This window comes from Merops nubicus, unplaced genomic scaffold (assembly GCF_000691845.1).
Source record: "Merops nubicus isolate BGI_N331 unplaced genomic scaffold, ASM69184v1 scaffold19238, whole genome shotgun sequence".
Classification (NCBI taxonomy): Eukaryota; Metazoa; Chordata; class Aves; order Coraciiformes; family Meropidae; genus Merops; species Merops nubicus.
In genome coordinates, this window is record NW_008627959.1 from 897 (window position 1) to 27,026 (window position 26,130).

General features: G+C 37.4%; 1 protein-coding gene across 1 annotated transcript in view; it reads left to right on the forward strand.

The window, feature by feature from the left end:
* Positions 1–6,827: 6,827 nt before the first annotated feature.
* Positions 6,828–26,130, forward strand: part of LOC103778912 (rab proteins geranylgeranyltransferase component A 1-like) — a gene marked incomplete at its 5' end in the record, with an annotated part of 52,417 nt that continues 33,114 nt past the window's right edge. The window contains 7 exon segments of the mRNA XM_008946529.1: positions 6,828–6,928; positions 9,375–9,466; positions 16,453–16,525; positions 17,707–17,831; positions 22,132–22,486; positions 24,114–24,230; positions 24,915–25,035. Coding sequence (XP_008944777.1) covers positions 6,828–6,928; positions 9,375–9,466; positions 16,453–16,525; positions 17,707–17,831; positions 22,132–22,486; positions 24,114–24,230; positions 24,915–25,035 — 984 coding nt within the window.

Here is a 26,130-nt window from a genome sequence, read left to right on the forward strand (position 1 = left end):
AAAAAGGTGAAATATTAAAAATTGTGTAACTTTTGTGATTTTTGAGGATAATTCATTCTTTACTGCCATGAGGAAGATAGTATTTATGTAGATGATGTAGAAAATGAAAGGAAACGCAGAGATTTATGAAATTTAGTATTAATGTTAGACTATTTAGTTACTGTAGCCACTAAGGAAACCAGAAGGTGAAAGTAGCAGCAGGAGGAGGCTATTTAGCTGCTGAGGAAGTGAGTGAAGGTGTTTCTTCTTTAAAAGAGGCAACTTTTAAAGAGCTCTTTAAAAGAGCTGACTCTAACGTATGGAAATAAGACTCCCATTTTTTAATGGTTCCAGTGGTAAAGTAAAAACCTGCTGCCAAATTTTTTCTCTTTTCCATGACTAACACAAGGGACTGCATTTTTTTAATCTGTATTAAGTTACTCAGTACAGAAGATTATTCCAAGTAAAACTTTCATCTGTCTTCTCTTCTGGGAAATGACTCCTGAGGGAATATCTCAGCCACGTCTTGAACTCCCTGATTTCTAATGCTGTAACCAGTGCTGAGTGTACCTGTGGATATTTAATTGTCATATTATAATAACTAGAATGTTTGTGTTGATGATCTTTTTAGCCACGCTGTAGTAATTGCATTCTTTTCTGCATGTGTGGCCTTTTTCTGGTTTTATAATTTGTGCATCTGTTAATTTCAGTAATTAGATGGAGTGGTAACATTAGACTTGAATTTGTTTTTGTTTCAGGCTCATTTAACTGTTTCCCTGTAGTAAGCTTAATGAAAATGGAACCTCACACTAAATTTTAGTCATCAGTGCTCCATTTAATGCTGAGGTTCAATTATTTCATCAATATTTCTGTAGGAAAAGTATAATTGAAGGAAATACTTTTCCTCAGCCCAGATGAACCATTTTCTTGTGTGGGCAGGTGCAGAGCACGATGGATGTGCAGTACAAAAACACTGGCCCTGGGGGATTCAGCAGCTAAAGTTTCTCTACTAGGATGGAATTTATATCCAGAGTTCTAAAGAAGACAAGGTTCTCACATGACATAATACTGGTGGGCATATCCTGAGGTTTTTGATGGCAACAGAACATGAGAATTGAAGCTGTTAGGATATTTTGTGCTCTTGTAACTCCTTTTTTCTTGAGGTATTGGAGTCACTCTTTCTTTTCCCCCAAAAACCTGTCGTATCCCTGCCTGCTGTAACAGTGTGCTGGAGTTACCCACTAACCAAACAGGAATGGATTTACTGGATGATTCTTTGCCAAAGCAGATAGTAAAAAAATATCATCAGTCAAACCAGTTCTGGCATTTTGGAAGGTCTGTTCTTTGGGAAGTGATTTTTACTTGTCTAAAAGCCTGTAGGACCTGGGTTTGGGGGGCTGGTGTAAGCACTTGCTTGAGGAACTCAAGGTGAGCATTAGACATGTTCATTTAGATGAGCTAATTATTGATAAGCTTTTGTGGAGTCAACTTTTAAATTAGTGCAGGCATTAAAATGATTATACATGTAGAGCAAGAGGGAGCATCAGGAGTTCTCTGGAAAATATTCCTCTGAAAAACCAGGCATCTGTTTGAGAGTGGCACTCAGAGCTGGCAGTCAGTGGCAGAGCTTTTGTCTTTAGGCAGCTGTCAGACAGGAAAATTCACAGGCAAAGCATTCAGCAATGTTGAATTTATGGCAGAAATCACTGTGGGTGGGAAGATCTGCAGCACAGCTCTGCCTGGTTGTGAGTGGTGTGGACAAGGATGCAGGGTCATCCTCACCTTGCAGTTTCTGCAGTTGATGGGACTACATTTGGTCTTCAAACTTGTCTCTGATATTCCAGGAAGCTTGTATTAACTGCTGGTGAAGTTGAGAAATACCCAGCATGGCTCTTCAGAAGGTATTCAGAAATTTGTGTGCCAGTAATTGTAATTTTTTTTCCAAAAAGGAGGTGTTCTTTATAAAAGCAGTCACAGTAAATTTTCTAGTTCTATGCAATTTTCTTTCCATTCTGGTTTTCAGTGGTTATAAATAACACATGAAATGACTTTCAAGGTAGAAAGCAGGAATCCATTTTGAAATATTCTATAAAATAAAGGGTGATTTATGGTTTCATATGATTTTGGCTGAAAGCACTCGGGCTTTGCCAGGTCATCAAAGTCCTGTCAGGGGAATCTATTATTTATTGTTCGATATGCTGGGAGTGGTGTAAGTACTTTATGTTTATCTTATGTAAGTATAGTGTTAGGAAAAATCACTTCCAGATACCAATATGATTTTTAAAAGAGAGCATGAAAAACTAACCTAAATATTATAGCTGTGAATTATGAAGTTAACATTAAAGATTGATTTTATTTAAAAAAATTGATCTGAAAAACCCCAAACTCATGTTTTTATTGTTGCAGGATGTTTTTAGCATGTGCTTAAAATCTTTTCTGATGATCTTCTGGGCTGATATTTTGGTTCCATTGTCCTGTATAAGTGCTACAGAGTCTTCAGTTTGCATCAGCAGCTGTTCAGAGGTTTGCAGCATAAGCTAGATGGAAAACCAGCTGAAGATGGGCAGTTGGGGATGGTTGTTATGGACTAGGACAGTGCCACTGGCTTGTAATGTTGATGTCTGGAGAGAGGAAATGGGCCCATATTTTTATTACCATTTGTAAATAAGTCATGAGCAGTCCATGTAAATGTCAAACAAAATGAACACTGACTCACACTTTTCTCCCAGCCCCCTTTTACTTTATTTTTTCAGTGTTCTCCAAACATAAATGTACCTTTAGCTTTCTTTTAACATGACTAAAATGGTGAGGTTCTTTTCTAACATGCCTCCTGTTCTGATTTTTTTTTTTGTGGAGCAGAGGTGCTGTGATAGCCTTTTTGGAGGCTTGGGCTCCCACTGAGATCTTGAGTAGAATTCTTTCCCAGATGCTGTGAAATGCCCCTCGCTGCTCTTGTAAGAAAACTCATTAGTTTGTGAATCTTCTGTTGCCTTTCCCAGCCTGTTAGTGTTCTTCAGGTTTTCCAGATGTTGCTGATCTTAAAAAAATGAGAGACTGTAGTACTTCTGTGACCCTACTGTGAAAAATACACAGTAGGTCATCTGCATATCATGGTGAAAAACTACTTTGGAAAACATCTTAGGTCCTTTGAAATTCTAGTCTGAATCAGGAGTAATGAGAAGACAGGTTTGCCTGTCCCCAGCAGAAGATGTCATTCCATTGCTTGGGGAATGCTGGTAGAGCTTTTAATTCAATCCTTCCATAGGAACTTGTTTCTTTGTAACATTGCTCTAGAGCCAACCAAAGCATTTATAAACCCTCTTTATTCAATACAATTTTATTTTTACTTTAAAGCACAAAGAATCTTCTGGATTTTACCTGTTACTTCTATAGGTAATGTTTGTTTCTATAAAAGTACACACACGTTTGATATTTCTTTGGAAATCACTCTTCTACTAGAGGGTAGCCCTCTAATTGTGAAAGGTAAAGTTGTTGTTCCTTTCCAGTAAACAGAACTCCTTCCCTTGAAGTCAGCTGCTCTCACCTGTAGTTCCAGAAGTGGGCTGCCAAATTGGGAACTAATTTTTTAATCTCCTGCCTTGATCCAGTCACTCCATGAGTGAACTGTCTTTGGAAAAGTTTTACTGTATTTAAGCAACGAGACTCATCCAGTGACATGATTTTTATGTAAGTGTCTATCTACTTTAATTAGCTAGCTTTAACTGAAAATATTACATCCAGTAAATATTTCAACTTTGGTTTGCAATTAAGTGATAAAATGCCTTTTGAGTTCAACATATACCAAAAGCATACTATGAAGATTGTGCAGTGAGCTCCTCCAGAGGCAGCTGCTCTTCTTTCTCTTAGTATTTCAGGTAGAAACAAAATTTATTGCCATTGGTCAACAGTCTGACTCCAGAATATTGTTTTGAAATTGTCTATGTTCCAGCATTTTTAAAATATTTCCCTTCAACATTTTTTTTATTCTGAAAAAGCCACTTGTGATTTACTCAGTCGATACAGTGAAGCAAATGAAACATTTAAACCTTTTCAGGATGAATCCTGTGTAATTCAATAAAAGTTGATCAGCTGGATGACTGGGAAATAGCTTATGGTGAACAGCTTGGGAACCAAGGTGCTTCCCCACACGTGAAGGTGTTTAATTCATGAGTTCTTTGGGGCAGGGAATGTGTCCAGTCAAAGTCACCTGAAGAGGCCGTGCATCATTACAGCATTAATAGATAGCTGCTAATCAGGAGGCACGATGTGTATGCCTAAAATTAATTGTTGATTACACAGAGATGAATTACAACTTCATATTTCACAAAGCTTTTAAAATCAGTTGGTTCTTAGAAGAAATATAGTCATTTTAGCAAAACCTCATAAACTATGTGAGTGTTTTTATTTTCCCAAGTGGAAACACTGAAGCCCAAGAAAAAAATCAGGAAGAATCAACATTAGAATTCTGGAGTTTCTAGTTTTTCGAGTTTTCTATCTTTGCTGTTATCTCTAATTTTAGATCTGCTGTGGTGAAACTAAAAGTAGACTTGGTATCTTGATAACTGTATATAATGTGTAGCTATTCCCCTAATTTTCTTGTAAAACACATTAATTGTGAAATTGGAAGTGTGATTTGGCTTCGTAAGGAAGGTCCAAAAATTCATGTAAAGGAGATTATCTTGGTCAGAGGTTGCTGGGAACAACCATATGTAGACTTCAAGGTCAGCTTGCAGCAGCCCCATCTGGAAGATTTATTGAGATGAATTTGCCTGCTCTGTATCCAGGAGGGATCTGAGAGATCGTGCTTGGGCACCAGGCAGTGGGGACTGCTGCTGGGGAAAGTGAACGGTGCTGGTCTTCAGAAGGTTGTCCTGAACCTGGTGTTCATATGATCTGCTCCTGGGTTACTCCATCCTGGTGCTGCAGCCTGTCCCAGGTACTCCTGGAGCCTCTTGCAGCAGCTTCCACCACGTTCTGCAGAGCTGGGCAAACAGAGAAGTTTGTGGGACTGCTCCCACTCCCTGCAGGCTGCAGTGGGATGTGCCACCCTCCTTGTTCCTCTCCTTAGAGCCAGCTTCTTACAGTTTAATCTGCTTGTCTAATCACTTTTTTCAGTGTCTTCCCAAGTGATCTACCCAGAGATCACTACTGAGCAACATCTCCAATTTCATACTTACTTTTATATCTATCTGCAGATGCAATGAAATTTATTGAAATTTTAAATCAGTGTTTCCTTGAGTCAGCCAGAGAGGCCAATTTACCTAAACCTGCATCTGAAAAATGGAGCTTAGTATGTGGAGGAAAAAGGCAATGTCTTTAAGGACTGATGATACAGATTTCAACTGGTACTAATCAGGCCTCCTTCATTAAGGCAAACTCTTCCTCTTTCTTCTTCCTGGTAAGAGAGATGAGGGGCAGGACTGTTGAACATAATGCAGATAATTCCTGTGTAAGCATTCTAAAGGGGGGATATGAGGGGGCCAGGAAGCACAGAAAATGTTTGTACTTCTTGATAACAAGCACTGCTATTTCTGATTTGATTCTGCCTCAAATACCAAGAACTTTTGAGTCAGCATATTAAATTGATAGGATTGTATGGGCTCCTTATTCCTCTACGTAAATCCCTTTTACACTGCCAGATGTTGGTAATGTACTCAAGTCTGGATCTGTTGCTGTTTTCTTGTGGCTGGATCATATGGTTCCTGTTCTGACTTCCTATTTCCTGCTAATACAACTGTAAATCTAAAACTTGTCTGGATTTGGAACCTTATTTGAGAATATATTCTTTTACAGTAGCCCTTTCCACTTTGCATACAGTAAGATGAGATGTGTGCTGTGCTTCACAGTAGCTGAAGCACATAATAGCTTAGTAGGAAAGCAGGGTTACTATTCATGATACCAGAGGGGAGATCTCTTGAAGATTCAGTACCTTGGTTACTGATTTTGATAGCAGTACCAACTTAGAATTTTTTTTTTAATGATCTAAAAGGAAATGTACATTCTCATTTAGGCCTTGCTGTTCTTTGGTGCAAGCTATTGGATCCAAATCATTACTCAGCTGCTTGTTCAAAAACATTAAACATCATGAGTGACACAGGTTCCAGGCCACATCCTTCATCCCTTAAGCTGGCAAACCCAGGAGCTGACTCATCCCAAGAGTGGCAGGAAGTGTTAAAGAAATCCTTTGTGTGAAGAACAGCTTAGAGATATCCCACTTTATTTACTCACAGGGCATAAGTGAAACTTTAGAATCAATATTGGGGATATAGCCTTTCCCCTGCAATCACTTGAAAACTGTAATAAATCATTATCTTCAAAGCAAGCTGTGAGGGAGAGGTCCTGGAGTCTGCCCTGCCCTGTAGCTAGGATCTGAGCATCTTGCAAAACTGGAATATAATCCAGCGTAGAGTTTTCTGACAAATAGAGTTCAGAATAGGAAACTGTTTCCAAATAGGAACAATATGTAAAGAGAATATATCTCTCTGTTACTTAAACAGAACAAGGGACCTGTTTTGCACAACTGTGTGAGCATCCTGTAGGAGATAGATCAAATTCATGTGCTGTCGTTAAATAAATCTCTACCATTTCTCTAAGGAGGCTTTTCCAAGTTGGTTATTTTTGTTTTGGGTAGAGAGGGACTATCTATTACTACATTATTACCATGTGTTTACCAGATCAGATGCAGGAGTAGCTTGGGTTTGACACAGGTACCTGTTTTCTGTGTGCTTTTATTTCTGTTGGAGAAGAGAGTTCAGAAACTGATGCCAAAGCACAGACTTATTTCTTTAGTTTACCAAGGTTTTGTCACATAAAAATAAATGGTGTCTTGCTCCATCCTGTTGTTCCAGGAGCCTCTCCAGAAGCTCAGATGCATGGGCCTTGCCTTGCTCTGCTCCCTCATTCTGCTGCCAGCGGGCACTCGGGGGGCTACGGCAACTTACAGGCAAAGGTTTGGGGAAGAAAATTGATGCCAGCTTTCAAAAGCCAGGAAGCTAATTCAGGGAACAATTTCATCCAAGGTTAATGGAAGAACAGACCTCCAACACAGTATCAATTGGATCAAGCTAAAAGCAATCAGTTATGCCCTAGTAGCTATAACTCCAGTGCTGGTCAGCCAGGCAGCACTGGTGATGTTTTACAACACTTTCCCAGTGGCTTTTATCAATAAGGAAGGAGAAACAAGTTTTTCAATTCCATTTCTAGAGTAATATTCCCTGCTCCCAAATGAAGGAAAGAAAACCTTTTTCAGGAGCTACAAACAACAGTGGTTGTAGATTCTATTCCAGATAGTTTATAGACAGAGAGGAATGAAACGTGTAATGGGCAAGCACTGTCTGCTGCAGTTGCTTTCATGTGATAAGGCTTTGTGCATCCAGGGTCTTGTGGTGGTCCTGAAGTGTGTGCTGCACTTACGTGTCTCCTCCAGGTCAGAATGACCTGTGTTTTGGGTTGTTAATTCAAAAAAACTCAACTCTAAAGACTGTCTGCCTTTCTAGGCTGCAGAACAAATGCCCCAGGAGCTGGTGCAATTGTTCATCCCTCCCTCTGCCTCCAGAGACTGATTCCATGATAAGCCTTCACTTGCTGTGGAAGGTCAGCAGTGCAAAACTATTGTAACTTTTCCTGTTTTATCAGCTTAGGAAGGGATTTTCTTTTTTTAATTCATAAAAATAGTAAGTGTAATAATAGTAAACAAAAAAATTTCAGGAAGTTGTAGTTATTTTCCTGGAAAACTCGTCATGCCTGTGTTAAACCTCCCTCCTTGTGTTGATACAAACATTCATACTTTCAGATTGCAACACTACCATGGAACTGGTCTGCCAAAAACTCGCTGTCTCCTTCATGTGGAAGGAGGTCAGGAGTGTCTGAAGAGAAGGGTAGAGAGGTTTGAATGTTCTTGGAACCATGGTCTTATGAATCTGAGTCCCACCAGGTGTTTTCTAGACAGCACTTCAGGTCCTAGAGTTAATAAAGACTAGCTCAAGCATTTCAAATCATTTGTCTCTGTTCCTGTGAATACTAAATTGTGTTAATATACCATTAAAGTCTAACAGCTTCTTACTTACTTGAATAAACCTTTACTTTACAAGTCCTAAGTAGTTGTCCAGCAACCTTTCACATACTGCATAATGTGTTTTCAGTGAATGCTCAGACTGGGAACCTGCTGTGCTTTCATTCCTCTGTGAAGGCAGCATTCTCTCTGAAGAAACAGAACTGCAGGCCTGTGGTTCTCATGAAGATGATGTTTGGTGTGATGGTAGCTGAACTAGTTTGTGCCCTACCTCATGGGCTTTGCCACCTCTCTGTTGTACTCATAGAGCTGCTTCTGGCACTGCACTGTAAATCAGACCAATGGAGCCCTCCTGTCACTTTGTTTAATCTCATCTCTTAATTGAATACGCAGCCTGAATGTCTCCTAGTACCAGTACCTTGGAATTTTAATTGCTTTTACTGAATTACCTGCTTAAACAGCCAATAGATCATTCAAAAGGGGATTTTGGCAAAGCTAGTGCCATACAGCTTTTTAGGTAGCGAGCTCTGCTGCTTTTCTGGATCTAATCAGAAATCCAAGTCCTCTAACTGTGCATGCAGAAATCTGGTGAGTGGGAGCAGAGGTTGAGAATAGCCTCATTCGTTTATTAAACTCCCAGTTGTGATCCTGTGCTGTTCCAGGCAGGCAGAGAAATACCACCAGCCTTATGGTTTGTTTCTTTACTGCTTATCTTTTCTAAAGTTAGTCAAAACATGCTGATTTGAGAGGATGCAGTTGCGTGATGTGGGAGATTTTGCTAGGGAGACCCTTGTAAGGAGAGCCATACCCTCTGTCTGCCATGCAGAGCTGTTGAATGCCATCCCAAGAGGTCTGTGCCCTCACACTTGGCACACCCTCAGACAGCATACCAAGGCAAATGCACCATTTGCCATAAACTTCTTAATTTTAAAACACCGTTTAACAGGTTGTTACACAGTCTTCACATTGTGAGACACTTTGAAGTGAGCAAAAATGCCTCCAGACAATACCTGTCCCTATCAGCAGGGATACAATACAGAGCCACCCATTAAAATTTGGGTATTGTTAGGCTGGCAAGTGCTCAATCTGTTTATGGTAGTAAGGTGTCTGCAGAAGACACTGGTGACAAGCTTTAACTTGGAGGTGGTAGTGTCTGCCAGTGATGTGTGCCATACAATTATTTTAAAAATTTAAAAATAAGGATTGCATTGAAGAGGATGATAGTAAAATGTCAATGAACACAATACAGTGTTCATTATCTCAGTAGAATGAGGGTATTAAAAATTTTAGTCATGTACATTGTAAACTTTCTTCTCGTTGAATTGCCTGTTTCTGAACAAGTCCTAACTTAATTTCATCTTTTAATATATCTTGCCATACTAAGTTTTAAAATTTGTGTGTCCTTTCAGGTTTGCCTGAATCTATTATTGCAGCAGGATGTGCCAGGATTGGCCAGAGAGTTCTTCACGTTGATGCGTAAGTCACTCCAATGGTTTTTCCTCTTTAAGAGTTCAGCTGGCTAGAAGGTGTGTGTGTGCCTGTGTCACTGTGCCCTCCAGGACTTCTCCTGCCTCTTCATCTGGTGTTAAGTAATCCTACGTGTCTATACCCACTTTATTTTTTGGGGTGCTATTTCCATCAGTAGAAGAGGCAGTTTCTGATTGTAGCTGTCTGTAACAAAAGTGGTGCAGCCGAGGCTCCTGCTTTTCTCTAGGCAGGAATGGCTGCAGATAGAGTGCCCTTCTTATCATTCCTGGCAGTAATTATGCCATTCTTTTGTGAGAACTTGTACCTGGGCCGTTACCATTTCATGACAAAACATTCTCCAAGTATCTCATTTGTGTCAGTCCTCAGTGCCTGGAGAAGTCGATAGGAGTATTTTTGCATTTTAATTTTTATCAGACTGAAGACAAGTGAAAATGTGGCCAGGAGGGCAGGAGATGAACCCAGCATTCTTCTCTGTTTTGCTGTCTTCTCTCTACCCCCTGCTAAATCTGTTTGTAGGAAGAATACAGAATACCACTGAGATCAGTTGATGTACAAAGCACTTCTGTTGCTCTTTGAAACAGGATTTGCTGAGGCACTGGGAGTAGCATATTTCATTGCATCCTTTCAAGAGATTAACGTTTCATTTTACTTCTCTTCATCAATTAGCCAATTTTTTTTTTAAAATATAAACTATGTAATCAGTACACTATGATGCACACTAGTTTTTAGGAAAACTTAGGTTGTTTGAACTAAGAACTCATCTTCATGAATCGTGAGGTAGTATGGACTACTCTCAGAACCTATGGAAAACTAGACACTGTAAGGAAAAAAGTCCTTGAGTGGGCTGATACTGCAGGATTTGGCATCACAGTGGGATAGTACACAGCAAGGCAATACTTAGTGCTCCATATTTAATTTAACTCATGATTCTGTTGAAAGACAGACAACTCTGAAGATTGTAATAATTTGAAAGAAATATACTACTACATATTGGTGATACTGAAGTTACTATAAAGAGCTCATCATAATGTGTAAGAATATTCATGTCAAAAATTTTGGTAAAGTAGTTCTCAAATTAGCTATTGGATTACTAACCAAACTATTAAAAACCTTATTTTAGAATAAGCAGATACAGAATGAATAAAATAGTTAAGCTTCCATTTAAGTTTAATGCATATATTACCAGTAGACTACTTAGGGTTTGTTAAATGAACCACTTGTGTTATTTCAATTTTTTTGTATTCATTGGCTCTCAAAGTCTGTAGTAATGGTTAGCCAGTGGAACTTTGATTTATCTGTGCCTATTTTTAGCTATCATGAAGAGCCTTTCAGAAAACTCCCAGAAGCAGGCAATTAGAACTGTGAAATACAGATTTTGTTTATTACTGTTTTCACTTATATATGCTCATTTACATTCACACATGCTTTTGTTTTTACGATGGAAATGCAGGCTTCCACTTCTGATTCCTTCCTCCTAGGGAGTTATTTTCCAGCTCTGGTGCAGGCTAAGGTCAGGGGAGGGTGTTCTTTACCAAGGTGTTCTTCACTCCTATTAATAGTGCCATTTTAATTGGTGTATGTGCTCACTGAGTCGTGGTCTAGAATCCATATCTTGGCACAGAAAACCCAGAGAAATGTTTGTACTGTACAACTGCTTCCCCATAATAGGGAAGCATTTCAAGCCATCTGCTTTTTGTGTTTAAGTTAGTACTCTTGCAAGAAAAGCCTACCAAAGCCAGCAGAAGCCCCCCACCCTGATGCCATTTGAATTTTAAGTGGAAAGGTAAGTCTTAGAAAGCTTGCCAGATTTATCTGACTTAAACTAGGCATATAGTAGATAAAACTAAAATGCTTTTAATATTCTCATTTCTAGATAAATCTTCAAGTGTTGTTTTATTTATATAACAGTATAATTGAAAATCCATCAACAAAAAAATTGTTTATATTCAGAATATCACTTTTTAACAACATATGTTGTTCCCTTCTTTGAAGTGCCATGAGTTTAATTTTTTTTTTCAGAGTGTAAGAAGATAATATTTGGGGTTATTGAAATACCTGCTTGTGTTAGGTGTGCTCCTTCATTTAATCCTTTGTTCCCTGCAAAGGTCTGAGTTAAGTTAGGCACAAGGTACAGAAAGCATATGCAGATAAAGTTTTTGTTCATAGTTTCCTTGCACTCATTCCCCTGTGTACATCATTTTATTACTTTTAATCTCCAGCCATGTTTGCATTTATCATAATATACTGCATAGGTGATTATGGAAGATAGTTTTGAAGTGGCCTATTATAAAATACTAAGTTCTAAGTTTGATTTATAAACACTGTCCAAGCATCGCCATCAACAGTAGCTAATCTTATTCAAAATAGTCACTTCACTGCAGCCTTGCCATAAATTCCTGTAGACTGATTTTAAACTCAAGTTAGCTTCTGCCAAATAGTAATTGAAGGAGCTCTATTTCTCCATGCCAGCTATCTGTCTCAATAAACATAAAATCTGTGGTTCTTTTCAGAGAGCTACATTTACTGTAGATATTAATGAGCTGTTGACATGTGAAATTTCAAGGATATTTGTTAAGTGATTTAGAAAAGTAATTTGCAATTTAAAATGTGGAGATTGGCACTTAGTTTAAACTGGAAGTTGCTGCAGAAAGGTAGATCAAGACTAAAAGTTGATTTACTTGGAGTGAATTTGCTTCCCATACTAATTGCTCATATGCACAGGACTTCCTCCTGATGGCTTGCTATGTTTTCCACTTTTAGCCCTTCACTCATTTGCTTTGTGTAATTAGATACCTATATAGTTGTGTACTCGTTTGGTTACTGAGGCTGGGGCAGTGAGAGCTCAGGTATGTTTAACCACATTTTGTATTTGGTTTTCAGCATCTAGAATATGGCATTTGTAGACTGTACCTTTATTGTCTGCACCATATTTCCTTGGCTTATTTATCTTTCCTTGTAAAATTTGATTCAAAGGAGTGTCTAGATGCAGGATTTTTAACACCTCTTTTGTGACTGCTTTGTTCTGTATACTTCTCATGTCTTGCTTCTTGACACTTGTTACCTTTCCTATTTTATTTTTTTACTTTTTGACCAAAATTCTGTTCTCTCTGAGCATCCAAAAGCACGCTGGACACCCTTCCTGTGCTTCCCCCCTCAAGAATACCCCTTTTGTAGTTTGTTCTGCTTTTTGCTAGACAATCTGTCTCACTTTTGTCAGAACCTGTAAAATATATAATGTAATGCGAGCTGTCTACAGATATATAGCCTTTGTTTTGATCTTTAACTTCAGTGGAGTGAGGTAGCTGTGTAGGGACAGCAAACAGAGAGTGGAAAAGGCTGCTACTCAAAGCAGGCTGAGAAAAGTAAAGGAATTATTTAACTTTGGGTAAGGAAACCTTGGCAAAAAAAGGCTTAAATCTGATCTATTTTGCCATCTTGTAAATAAGGTTTTTTTTTAAAAAAAATATTTTTTTAGGATATGATCTCATAGCAAAGGTATTAGAGAGTAAAACATGGTCTCAGCTGGTCCATGAGAATTACCTTGGGTCATCTTCATATACCAGGATATATGATGTATTGCAGCACAAGTGACTGCCACAGTCACCCTTTTATTGGGATGAAGGATCTCAAGAGCTGTTTGGGTGAAGCCTTTCTCCTTGGAAGACAAGGAACTGTAGTCCACTTCTCATGCTCCTCAACACAATTGCTATGTCAGAACAGGAGTTTTTAATACGTGTGCCTGTGTACTTAATGGGTAGCACATGAAACTTTATGAGTTTGAAACATGAGTAATTTTGTGTTCAGATCCTTAAAATCAATGTGGCAGGAACTCCATTTGCAAAAGACAGCTACTCTGATGATTGGAGACTTCTTTCTGGAAGATTAAGTGCAGGACAGACACGTCCAGGCAGCTCTGGGGAGCAATCATGAGGCATCAGCAGCTTTTCTTCAGACGTCACCAGCTTTGACTGTTGCACCATGGCTGTTAAGATGTGGCACTGAGCAGGGCAGTCTTCGTAACAGGCGTAGTCCATGGAATATTTTTCTGTTCTTACTGATGTTTTACTCGTGTATCTCATGCTTGCAAAAGTGTTCAATTACTCCAATTGCAGCCTGTCTTCAAAAGAACGTTAGATATTTGCTTGGTTCAGTTTCCAAGAATATTAATTAGTTGGAAACAATTCACTGTTGCAGTGTTCTGGACTGGGATTTGCTAGTTCTTTCAAAGTATTTGAAGAAAGAATGGTGCTAATAACTGAGAAAAAAATCACAAACTGATGTATGAGGAGAGGGAATTAAATTTTTGCAGGAGTAAAACTGGCTTGGGCTATGTTTCCAAAAATTTGCAAAAATAGCTTCAGCAGGCTGCCATTAGATCTGAACCACAGATTTAAGATCTGAAAAATAAGAACTAAAAGCAGCAGTACTTCAATTCATGTGAAAATCCAGATACTACAGGAGAGGTTTAGAGCAAATAACATCTAGGAAATAATGTATGCTAGAAAAAGAAAACGTCTGTGCTCTAACGTGGTAGGAAAATTAATTTCTAATGCTGCTGTTACACCTTCAAATTATTTCATGTTCTTACTTAGAGGATAATTGAATTATAGCCCTAAAAAAGGGAGAGAATATCCATCTTTGTAGTTTGCTAATAGAGGAAGAGAAGAGAGGAGCTTAGTCCTTGAGATTTTGGGACAATATTTTAGATTTAATTAGGCTTTGATCTTGACCATTACTTTAAGGAATTCCTCGGTTCATCTTCAGGGCAATTATAACAAAAATATTTGGTTACAAAGGACTCCTAATTGTAAAACCATTAGTCAGCTTTTTTCAGAATTCCTTTTCAAGGTTTTTACTAAAAACTTTGCTCATTATATCAGTAATCAGATTTGGTCTACCTTCTTTCTGTCATGTTTTCAGCTGGGAAAATTAAGCGATGCTGATTCATCATTTAATGTGGGGTAAACTAATTAAAATACTAGGGGGAAAAAAAAATCTGGAGGTTGATGCATCAAGAGAAGATTAATATTTGAGGTGATAAAGCATAACATTGCGAGAGGTGGTCAGATGCCAGAGGAGAGGAAGGACAGCTGCAGTTCATTTTCCATCTGAGAAAGGCCACACAGGCTTCTCAGCAGTGACTGCTCTTCAGAGCAGCGTTTCTGAGCGCGTTGTTGAAAGGATTGATTCACAGCAGTGCTGGCTAAAAGGAGAAGCAGTTTCAAAGGAGAATGCACCTGATGAACAGAGGAATGTTTACATCAAAGGTCTCTGATGGATCACAAATAAACCTTTGTAACTTTCTGTGAAAATCACATTGATTTCTCTTACTGAAAGCTTTAGTTTTAAATACTGTAATGAATTTATATCGGCACAGGTTCAAGAAACCCAGCCCTAATTTTAAGCAGGTGTTTTCTGTGGTTTCTGTGATCAGTGGCCTTGCTTGCTCTGACAGCCAGATTGTTTTCCATATTCAAGGAAACTTGCAGCTAAAGCAGCAGACTCCCTTAAAAATAAATCTTTATGGCTGTGTTTTTTGGAAATCCCAGAAGTGGCAGCTAATATATGGATAGTGACTTTTTTCTTCAGCGGAATCTGAAGAAGCAGGGAGGAATTAACCTCCTCCATTGACAACTGAAACAGAGCAGGAGATTGTCATTGCACGCAGGTGTCAGTGGTTTGCAGACTGAAATCTAGCAGAATGAGGCATGCAATATATTTATTTAATCCTCATTGCTTTGTATTCTGATTCTGAGTAGCTGTACTAAGCCTCACCCACTTCACTCACAGAATGAGGGAGGTACGAGCTCCTTTGTGCCAAGGACGGGAGTTTGGGGTTGGTAACAGATCTGCAGATGGAGCCCTCCTGGTTGGAGTAACCACACTGCAGAGTAGACTACGTGTGTTCTATAGACCCAGTCATCCCAGCATAGCCCCAAACACGACGTTCTCTTGTTGAAGGCACCTTTGTTCAGTGAACGCTGGATTTTGTTGTCTTTGCAGAAGATGTCCTATTTATGTTCTTCGCTGTCGCCCTCCAGTAGCTGAAAGACTTTTTTAGGTCAGTTTCTAGTCAGGAGCAATTAGACCTTGTTCAGCAGACATCTGTCCTTCATATGCTAAGTAAGCACCATGGTCTAGAGCATCACCCTCTGGTGCTGTGAAGGGGCTGACACTCGTAATGAAATCTTTGTCAGCGCAGATAAGCCTTGTCAAAAAAAATCCCATCTTCAACAGCAGAATCAAACCTGAATTTAATTTTTCACTTTTATCACACTTATCTCCACAGTTTAACAGTGGAGGAGGTTATGATAAGATTTTAAGTTCATTTGATTGAACTCTGCGAAATGCAAATCCCATCTTCCTCCCAAAATGGTTTTGTTGGTTTCTTTTGCGTGCAGGAACAGGAGCTCTCCGTTCAGGCAGGTATTTTTGGCATCATTCACACTTCTGAAGTGCCAGAAAACAGAGTTAAATCCTGAAATGACTTTTTTATTTTGCAAGAACTAATGATTTCTTAAAATGGAATTGCTTTTTTATTTTTTTTTTTTTCTAGAGCTGTTAAATATTTACGATGTTATATGGGTGATAACAAAAGCTAATTAGTCTAACTGATGTTTAGAGAAATATTAATAGAAAAAAGTAAAAAAAAAAAAAGGAGAGTAGAAACTTCTTTTGATTACCAGCAGAACTTTTAATTTTCTGTGATTTAAAGGAATTAAATAATATTTTTCAGGAAAAAAAAAGTGGTAAATACAAGCTGAAAGTACTCGGGGAGGTAGGATCATTTTGTCCAAATCAGTTCCTTTGGCTCCACCTACAGTATATGCAGTTCAGTAAAAATTTTGCCAGAGCATCTTAACAGTCTGCATCTGTAAAATCTGTCATGGGAAATATTTCAAATGTCTCAAACTTGGTTGTTTTTTCTTTAAACCTGGGCAAGCTATGTCTTATCTGTCTATTTTTCTTTACAGACGAAATTACTATGGTGGAAACTGGGCCAGCTTTAGTTTTTCAGGATTATTATCCTGGATTAAAGAAAATCAGGTAAAAAATTCCCAAATTACTACTTTTAACATTCCTTAACATTAAATCTTGGTTGTTTGCATCATTTATTACAAGGTAAATTACCACAATGTTCTTTCTCTTTGGTAATTTGACAGATCAAAGAGATTTCTAGTTTCCAGCTTTACTGGTTAAGACTTACCCATCTGGCCTAACATCCTGAGACTCTGATGTGCCTGGTTTATTCATGTTATTGTCTGGGACCAAACAGTCCAGTGCTCAGTCGTACTTTTTGGGTTCTTGAATTTGTGTAGAAGCAAATACACTGTTGTTTCTGTTCCTTTCCCAGTACCTTCTGTAAATGATAATCTGGTCTTTTCCATTTCCTGTTTGTTTTCTACTCTCTGATGTTTCAGTCCCTTTTGTTTTTCTTGTGTGTTTTCAGCTGATTCTTCTTAACTGGGAGAAAGGTAGTTGTTAGGTCCTTCCATGGAGGTGTCCTGTGACCAGGACAAAAAGATTCATGTTGTTAGTGCATTTTTCAGTGACTGAGGTTTATTTAAATCATGACAGTCCACTAGAAATCTTCTGAAGAGGATATTTATTTAGGAGATTGAGCACTTGGACTGCATTAGCAAATGGATGTTTGTACTGTTTTCTGAAGTGTTATGAGCCTGTTGGTCTATAGAGAACTGAACCTTTTCAGGTGGGTCTTAGGCCTTTTTTATGCCACTACCTTCTGGCATATTTGGTGGAGTTGCTCAGTGTCAGAACTTCATCTTCTCAGGGTTCAGTTGCAAGATTTAGAGATTCCTGTGTGGGCAGATTAATACCCAAATCACTGTATTTTTTTTCCCTGTATTCTCCATTCAAAGAGTTTTGACACAAAATTTGGAACTCACCTGGCTGTGGCAAACCTGTCTTAGTAGGTTGTATTCAAGTTATATTCAACTCCCTACTGAAACTTGTACTTCATTTAATATGGTATTTTCAGATTACTAGAGGTAGTAGTGCACAGATGTTGGCATGCTGTCATAAAATAACCAGCTCTAACTGGTTTAACTCAAACAACCTGAATAGGAAAAACATCAAGACAGTTACGATTATTCAGTTGGGTTTTTTTTAATACAAGATGGTACAAGAAATTATTTGAGATTAGAGATTTGTAGTTCAAGAGCACCTAGCACAGTACAAAATGTCATTTTATAATTGTTCTTTATAAGCAAAAGACAGATACCAGTGATGAATGTGAAGACTGGAGAAAACTGATCCTTGAGAATGAAGAAGCTATTTCTCTTAGCAAGAAGGACAGAACTATTCAACATGTAGAAGATTTCTGTTTTGGCGAGTAAGTATAAATATAGAAATATTGTTATATGCCTGGAGGTAAAAAATCATACTGTGTTTTTGGCTTCACACACTTCACCACGCTACCATATTGCATGTTATCTCAAGAAGTAACTGTGACCTCTGAAATGTTCATAATGGCCTTGTGCTTTCCTTGAGATCACTTCATTGCAGTTAATTGACCGTTCTTAAAGGACCTTAAATCTTACCTGGATGCAGTAGAATTTGTTGGCCAACGTTGTGAGTTAGTAATTTACTTCTGAGTAGAAAACAGAAGAGTTCTGTTTGTGGGTATTAGTAGTACATAGTTACACACTGCCATCTGCTAAATTTTGCATTCCTAATTTGGCTATAAGCTGCTCTGCTCTATGAAAAAATTAAAATCATAAGTACGTGTGAAATGAAATCTGTACACAGGAATAGGAACACAAATGGACAGTAGTACTGTAACTGCAAAATAGTTAATTGTGCAAAAGTGATAGAGTAATATTTGCCCTTTGTAATTATGTTCAGTGGATTGAACTTAGTCACTCAGCAGTGCCTACCCAGTGTGCTTCAGAAGGAATTGCATGGTCAGAGGCTCCTGGTGGTGTAATAACACTTGGCCTTTTTGGGCCTTTCTGTTCCTGAGGTGAGGTAATTCAGCTCTTACCTTACAACATGCAAAACCCACGTGCTTAGCTTGAAATACTTTTACTTTTCTGAGTGTGTTGTGCAAGCACATGAAGAATAGTTCTACTATCTTAGAACTGATACATGCTAAATATCTTTTGGTTAGGTATTTTAGAGCTGTCTCTGTGTTAGCAGAGTTAAGAATACAAATTTTATTTTTTGCACAGATTTTTAAATGGAAGTATGATATTTCATTGTATATGTCATGCAGAAGATAAGCCTTTCACAGTGTTCTATTCTGGAAATTCCAGGAACACCTAAAGTAACCTTGTGAAGCAGTAAGATTGAACAGTGTGTAAGCGTAGTGGTAGTGAGTGGAAATTGTGTGGGCTTCAAGTGAAAAATTAACATATTTCTTTGTATTATCATTTTTATCTTCTGGATTTTGCACTGAACGGGACACTATTCTGAATTCCTGCAAGGTACTTTGGGATAGTTATGCAAGTTAAACCTTGAATCCCTTAGATAATATGATAGGTAGTTAAATGAAACATTGACAGTTTCCTATAAAACCATGTATTTCTTTCTGTAAACGTCATAGAAAAAAAAAAAGGGTGTGAATTCTACAGTCTTAAGGTCACAGCCTCAGAATATTCAGAAGTTGTCTATTGCACAGTAATGCCTGCTTGACTATATTGCAGATTAGATATTGGAATTTTTTTGAAGCAATATCACTTTAATATTGTAATTGTAATCCTACTGCCATAATAACTATTGTTCAGAACCAGTATTAAGTTGGATTAAAGGGTTCATAGTCTTGTAACTTTGTGTGTTTTTCCTGAGATGTGGTGCTGACTGATGGTTGGCTCAAAAATTAGTCACTTAGCACGGAGCTTTCACACTTTGTAGAAGTGAGCATTACACTTGAGTCGGGACTAAACAGGAGAGTCTGCTTCTAAGCATTTAACTCAGCCCAGCAGTATAATGCTGGCTCTCTTGATTGTCACAAAAAAAACCCTGAACCCACAAGGAAGAATGGTAAAACTAATAAAACTAGCAAAGAACAAGTTTTCCAAAATAAGATAGAACTTTGAGAGAGTCAGTTATTGTGTTTCTGACAATTTACATGTTCTGGCTACATTCTGTTGTTTTTGCTTAACTTTTATAACTCCTATGAAGTAACCATTAAACATTTATTTTGAAAGAATAAACAGCTGGGTAGCAGTATAATATACCCAGTGCAAATCTGAAATGAATGGCCTTAGAACAAAGTGCATCCATCAAAGGAAAAGAATACTGTGTCTACAACAAGCTGGATTGAAAAAAGGCAAATGGCTGAAAAATAAATAGTGAACACCTGGGCTGAATAAATTAACCAGCTGGTTGGCAATTTTTCATTTGACCTATCTGAAGGGGTTGCTGTTACAAGGCATTAATAAGACACATTCATTTTAAGATATTCCTTTGTTAGTACCATTAATTGATGAATGGTGGAAGATAATATTCTAAATTTACACAATAATTTGTCTGCAGATGTATTATTTTTTTCGGAATTAGGAGAAGAATTGTCTGTGCAGAAGTTCAATTTGAGTCATTTTTATAGACAGTTCTTACATTATTCAGGGATATTTGTTCCTATAGGAAGGATGTCATGAGTTTGGGTTATATACAGTTTTTAGGCTTTCATTACAAAATGTATAGAGCTGCAAATCATGCAGATTTTGAACAGAGATTTAAAATATGTAACGTAACATTCCTGTTACACTCCTTTTCAGAGTCCTATAGAAAATATACCTGTGTAGAATATACATACTGTGAATCCAAATTTTATTTTGATTTTAAAGGTAATAATCAAGTTATGGTTAAAACGACATTGAACAGTACAATGAGCTTAGGATAAGGTAGACAGAAAACTTGCCTCTGAATTTTTGTGTTATAAAAAGCTTTAGGATGGGTTAAATAAAAGGGTTTATAAAAACCTTTATTTTATAAAACAATAAATGGGTTAAATTTCATTCTTAGTTACTGTGTTAATGGTAACAGCTTTTGCAGTTTTGACAAGCACTATGGTCCAAATTCCTAGGTGAAAAAAAAGAGAGGAAAATACCCCAAATCCCAACAGAACCCCCAAAATTCTATTTACTTTCATTTGCATTTTGTATTAAAAAAGTAGAGATTACTTTTTTTAAAAACATTTGGCTAAGTACTTATTTTTCTTTGATACTTCATCGCTATCTAATGCTTGTGATATGGAGCAAAAAAACCATAATTAATGTGTAGAACCAGACTTCTTTCATTAGTGCTTCGTTAGAGCAGTTCCTGTATTTCCCTGGGCAATATTTTACCCCATTCATGAATAAGTGCTTCCTGGTGGCTGTGCACAAGCTGAGACTGATTCCACACTCTTACTTTCATGAGACCATGTGAGCTCCCTGAGTTCATAACTGAGGAGCAACTTTTAAAGGATACAGGAGTTTTGTTCCTTCTTTTAACAGAAATCCTCCCCCCTGCTTCCCTCTGCAAGGCTACGGATGTGTGAGGGAGAACTTTTATGTGTATACTGAACAATTCCTTGCTGTTCAGTGAATTTTAACCATCCTGTTAGTTACTGAAATTTTGTAGTGCATGTTTGCAGGTCGCCTTTAAAATCATAGTTCGTTAGTTTTCAACAATGATTAGATTGTTTATTCAGTGCATTAATGGCTTGTGGTGTAAAGATAAAAGGATAGCATGAAATTAGTGCTGAACTCCTTTCACTTACAGCAGTGTTGATTTGATTCATCTCAGCTGGTAGTATAAACTAAAATTCTAAGCTCAAAAGTGTAGTTTCTAAGGTAGATGTCATTGAAGTTCAAGATAAAAAGAGTAGATGAGATTAAAAGTGGAGGTCTGCTTTAAAAGAGGAATTTTAAAGAACGATGTTGTGGAAAGGAAACAGACTATACAGAGTAGGTGTTGTGTGGTAAGGTCCCTCCTTCTGACTGGCTGCCTTCATCTGCTCTGCACAGATTTGTAACACTTGGATAAAATAACACTGGTCCAGGAGAGAACTTTATTCTGTATGGCTGTTACTTGAAGAACTCATTAGAACGTGAGGGCAGAGTTGACAAAATAATCAGAAAGTTTTATGTGAAGCCCAGGTCAGAACTGGATGTGTCCCTCACAGAATCCCTGTGATGACAGATGCAAGGCAGTCTCAGTCCTGTAAAGCACGTCTGCTTTCTTCAGTGAGTTTGGGCTTTAAAACATCTGAGCTGAGTGACTTCAATGCATTTTCGCATTTCAATTTCAAAGAGTTTTTTAATCCATAGGAAAAACCTAACCAAATTGCCTTGCTCTTTCTTTTTTGAAATATTACCTTTCTTTTGTTTCTGTAGCTGTGTATTGTTTCACCATCAGAGTTTCGATTTTCATTTTAAGTTCATTCTGGGTTTTGAGTCTGTGTAAAATAAGAAACCTCCCTTTTTTTCCGCCCTCAATAAAAATTCTCCTCTTGAATTACAGCTTTGCAGTCAAAGAACTAGAATTCTGTAGTGGGTTGTACACCTGATTTGGCCAGGATAAAGAAATTCTAATGCTTTTTGTAGAAACGCTTGAGGTTTCCATTCTGGCGCTGACTCAAAACTTTAAACAGGTTTTTAAGACTCTTTAAAAGACTTTGCCCTTCTTCCCCTTGTGTTTATACTCAGTCAGGATTCTGCTGAAGATGTTGAAGAAGCTGGTGCATTGCCGAAGCTGCCCATCTTTGGAGCCTCTGGTGCCCAGGAGGTTGCTCAGGGATCGGAGGAAGGGTGTCCACCAGCAGAGAGCCAGGAACCCCAACAGGCCACAGGCACCGAGCCAGCAAGTGCAGCAGCAGGGGCTGAGACAGAAACACCCTCTCAGGAGGAAAGTTCTTCTAGCCCGGATTTAGATGAGTCCACTCCAGAATCAGGAAAATCTGAAGCTGAACCCTCAGAAATTCCTGCCCAAGAACCAAAGAAAATTACATATTCCCAAGTTGTTAGAGAAGGCAGAAGGTTTAATATTGATTTAGTTTCCAAGGTAAGAACTGAGTGTTCATGTAAGTACATTTACTTTGATTAAAAAGCTGAAATTTAAAAAAAAAAATCTTTAACAATGAAGAGGACTGATACAGTTCCTTTGAGAGAAGAAAAACCATCAAACACTCTTGAGAAGTAAGCAAGAGTTAGTACCCTTAAAACAAACACAAGTTATTTTATTTGTGCTCTTTAGTGTTTGTTTATAACCAGAGACCATAAAACATGGCTCAGAAACATGTACATAGAAGTAAATTTTCTGAAATTTAGCACTTTAAGTAGTCCTGCAAAATTGCTCTTTTTAAATAGTACCATTAAAAAATTTATATTTTTAAACAAGGAAAATCAATCTACGTGCTGATCTTTGATGTTCTTAAAATGAAAAATAATCTTCCTGATGAAGTTCCTGGGTTTTAGATTTTGTTGTGCAACTCTCATGGTCTTTCTATACTCAGCCTAAAGCACTGATTTATAATACAGTTTATTGGGGAAAAAAAAATAGTTGCCATTAATCCATAACATAAAAGCTGACTAACATTAGTTATTATTGTGTTGAAATCCTACTAGTGTGCATTTTACTTTGAGGAAAACTTATTAGTCTGTCATTTTTGTCATACTGTTTAAAATCTGCCTTTTACATAGTTCACAGTATATGGATATGGCCTTGCAAATTCAGGTTAAATGGAAGTTTTTCTTAATTTCTGTGCTTTAGACTATATCTGCTCTGCAATGGGAAGTTTTTTCAAAGTTGAATGCTTAATTTTTCATGTTCTGCATAAAAAGATTTCTCAAACTTCTGGAAATAAAACTTCAATATTTTATTAAATTCTTGTGGGGACACTACAAAATGTATTCTTTCAAGTATTGTCTCCATGTTCCAGATTTAGATAACTCTTTCCTGCATCATTGGAATGTTGTCATGAAAACAATAGTCAGTGTATAGTGATTAAGCAGATAATGTTATTTTGTATCCTTTTTATACTTACTCTGTGCCATTGTTTTACATGGTGTTAATTAGGGTTTAAAGCATGTTTAAAGTCCTTTCCAATGCATGTGTTTTTAGTTAATAGTTACCTTAATGTCCCTTCAGATTTCATGTGTTTGTAGCTTACAGAAAAAGTAGAGAGATTTGTATCAGTATATCAGAATATGATAAAACCTTAATTGAGATTTAAGGAATTCATATTTAGAAAATGTGACATTATCATTTCAGGTAACTTAAGAAACAACTAGTGATGGTTTACACAGTGGCATATGCTTCACTGATATTGGGAAATGAAGATTATAAAATATGGTGTTTGAGGATATGTGGCATACAATACAAAGAAATTGTTGAAGATGACAATGCAAAAAAGACTAGTAAAACTAAATGAGCAGCGGGGTGACACCTTTTCCCTTTCTCTCCTGTGAACTGCTTTATCTCCTCCAACTGGATGGTTGCTTCAGTTAATTGAATATTCCTGTGCACATACTACATCTTGATATTCCTTTATTCTGAGTTTACTTCGCTGTGTACTTGTAAATAGTTCTAGGAAGCAGCTTACCAGTGAACACTGTTGGTATCACTGCTTTCTTTGGTGTAAGCACTTTCCCTTCACTCACTGTTTTCTCTTCTGTTCCTCACCATGCAGTTGCTTTACTCCCGAGGTCTGTTGATTGAACTGCTGATTAAGTCCAACGTTAGCAGATATGCAGAGTTCAAAAATGCAACACGAATTCTTGCCTTTCGAGAAGGAAAAGTAGAACAGGTATCATAAAATAATGTATTATGTATGTATGATGTCATCTTTTTAAAGTCAAGAAGCTTAAAATTGCTTTCTTGAGAGGTCTGCAACAATAAGCTGGTATTTTTCCTTAAGATTCTGATTTTTATTTCATTTCTGGAATGAAAAGGTATTTGTTTTACAAATGTTTTTTATGGAAAAGCAAACAGACAAACAACCTAAAATAAGAATGTAGAGTCCAGTAAATTATTGACAGAAATCTTTGCCTCATGTCAAATACTTAGATGATGTTCAAGTTGGCAGTTAATTCTCAAATATTCACGGGTTTCAGTTTTTCACATTCATAACATCGACTTGATTTGCCTCTCTGCTACTTACAGGATAAGTCATTGGTGCCATTGTAGCAACAGGAGATTTTGGCACAGTTAATTAATACAATTAACACTGCAGTCAGAGCTGCAAGTGAAATTGAAGGGAAATAAAAAGGGGAAGAGGCTGAAGAAGTTTTAAAAAGATTTTTGTTGTGGAAAATTGGTAACTTTTATTATAGTTATAGTAGAAAATAATGGAAAGAAATGTGTAAGGAAATAACTATAATAGAAAGTAGTAATTTAAAATATTTGTTGGGTAGTTAAACTGTGGTGTTGCTTGTTACTTTTTACATCCAGAGTATGGGAAGTATCTGAAATGCTAAAAACTATTTTCCAGGTCCCTTGTTCTAGAGCAGATGTCTTCAACAGCAGACAGCTCACTATGGTGGAAAAGAGAATGCTAATGAAATTTTTGACATTTTGTTTGGATTATGAACAACACCCTGATGAATACCAAGGTAGTGTTTCACTGAACAGTGTACACTCTCTTCTTGGGAGTTCAGTTATGCACAATTTTGATAGCTCTCCTGTGTTTTCACACAATTTATTTTTATGGATTCATTTTCAAAGTATGCTTTGACCTTTTCATGACCTTTTCACTTCAACGTCATGTTCTTCTACTTAAGCACTTGCTCTTCTAGTTCCCACATCATTTATTGTTTACATTTTTCTTTAACAGCAAAATCACATATTGCACCAAGGTTGCAAAATGTTTTTTAGAATTTTTAGATGTTTCCTGCCGCCTTCCAGGGCTTTTTTTAATATGGTGTGATGGATCTGACTCTTCTTCCCTGCTTCTTGGGATAATATGTAAATCTTCACAATATGTTGCCACAAAATCAGAAATGGGGAAAATGGAACTTTTAAACTTTTAAGTAAATGTAATTGAATGTCTTTTAGTTGCAGAGGGCAAGTTCAAAGTGCCATTATCGACTGTTGGCTTATTTAGATGAGAGAATATGTGAATAGATCTGAGCCATAATGTATGAAGAATAATGAGCAACAGGTCAAAGAGGAAAAGTGGCTATTAGAAGGAAGGTGCTTTGGGTTTATGAACCTCGGGGTACAAAGAATGAAGTGATATTCTCAGTTCTTGGAGTCTATAAGTAAACTGAGGCAAAACGAGAAATCTGTCAAAAAGAAATAATGAGAGAGGAATAGTTAAGATTCAACCAAGTTTCAGACTGAAGCATATCAGTGATTTTGTAGCTTGACAGTCACTTGGCTAGACAGTATTTTACAAGAAATATAGTGTTAAAAAGAAGCAATTGTTAATATACAGGTTTGATTACTTGAACAGGACCCTTAGATGAGGTACAAACATTAGAGGAAATTATTTTATACATATGCAAGAAAGAATTGGTCACTGTTGAGAATGTTCTACTAAGATCAGGAGAAATAATCTGTAATGAACTTCATTAAACCCTGAAGGGGGGAAAGCTCATTAGACTGAGGTGGTTTACAGATTACAGGTAATTTCAGGTTTGCTGCTACTGGAAGAAATGGAGGTGCTCAGAGTGAGAATATAGGTGGTGTGTAGGAAATTTATTAAG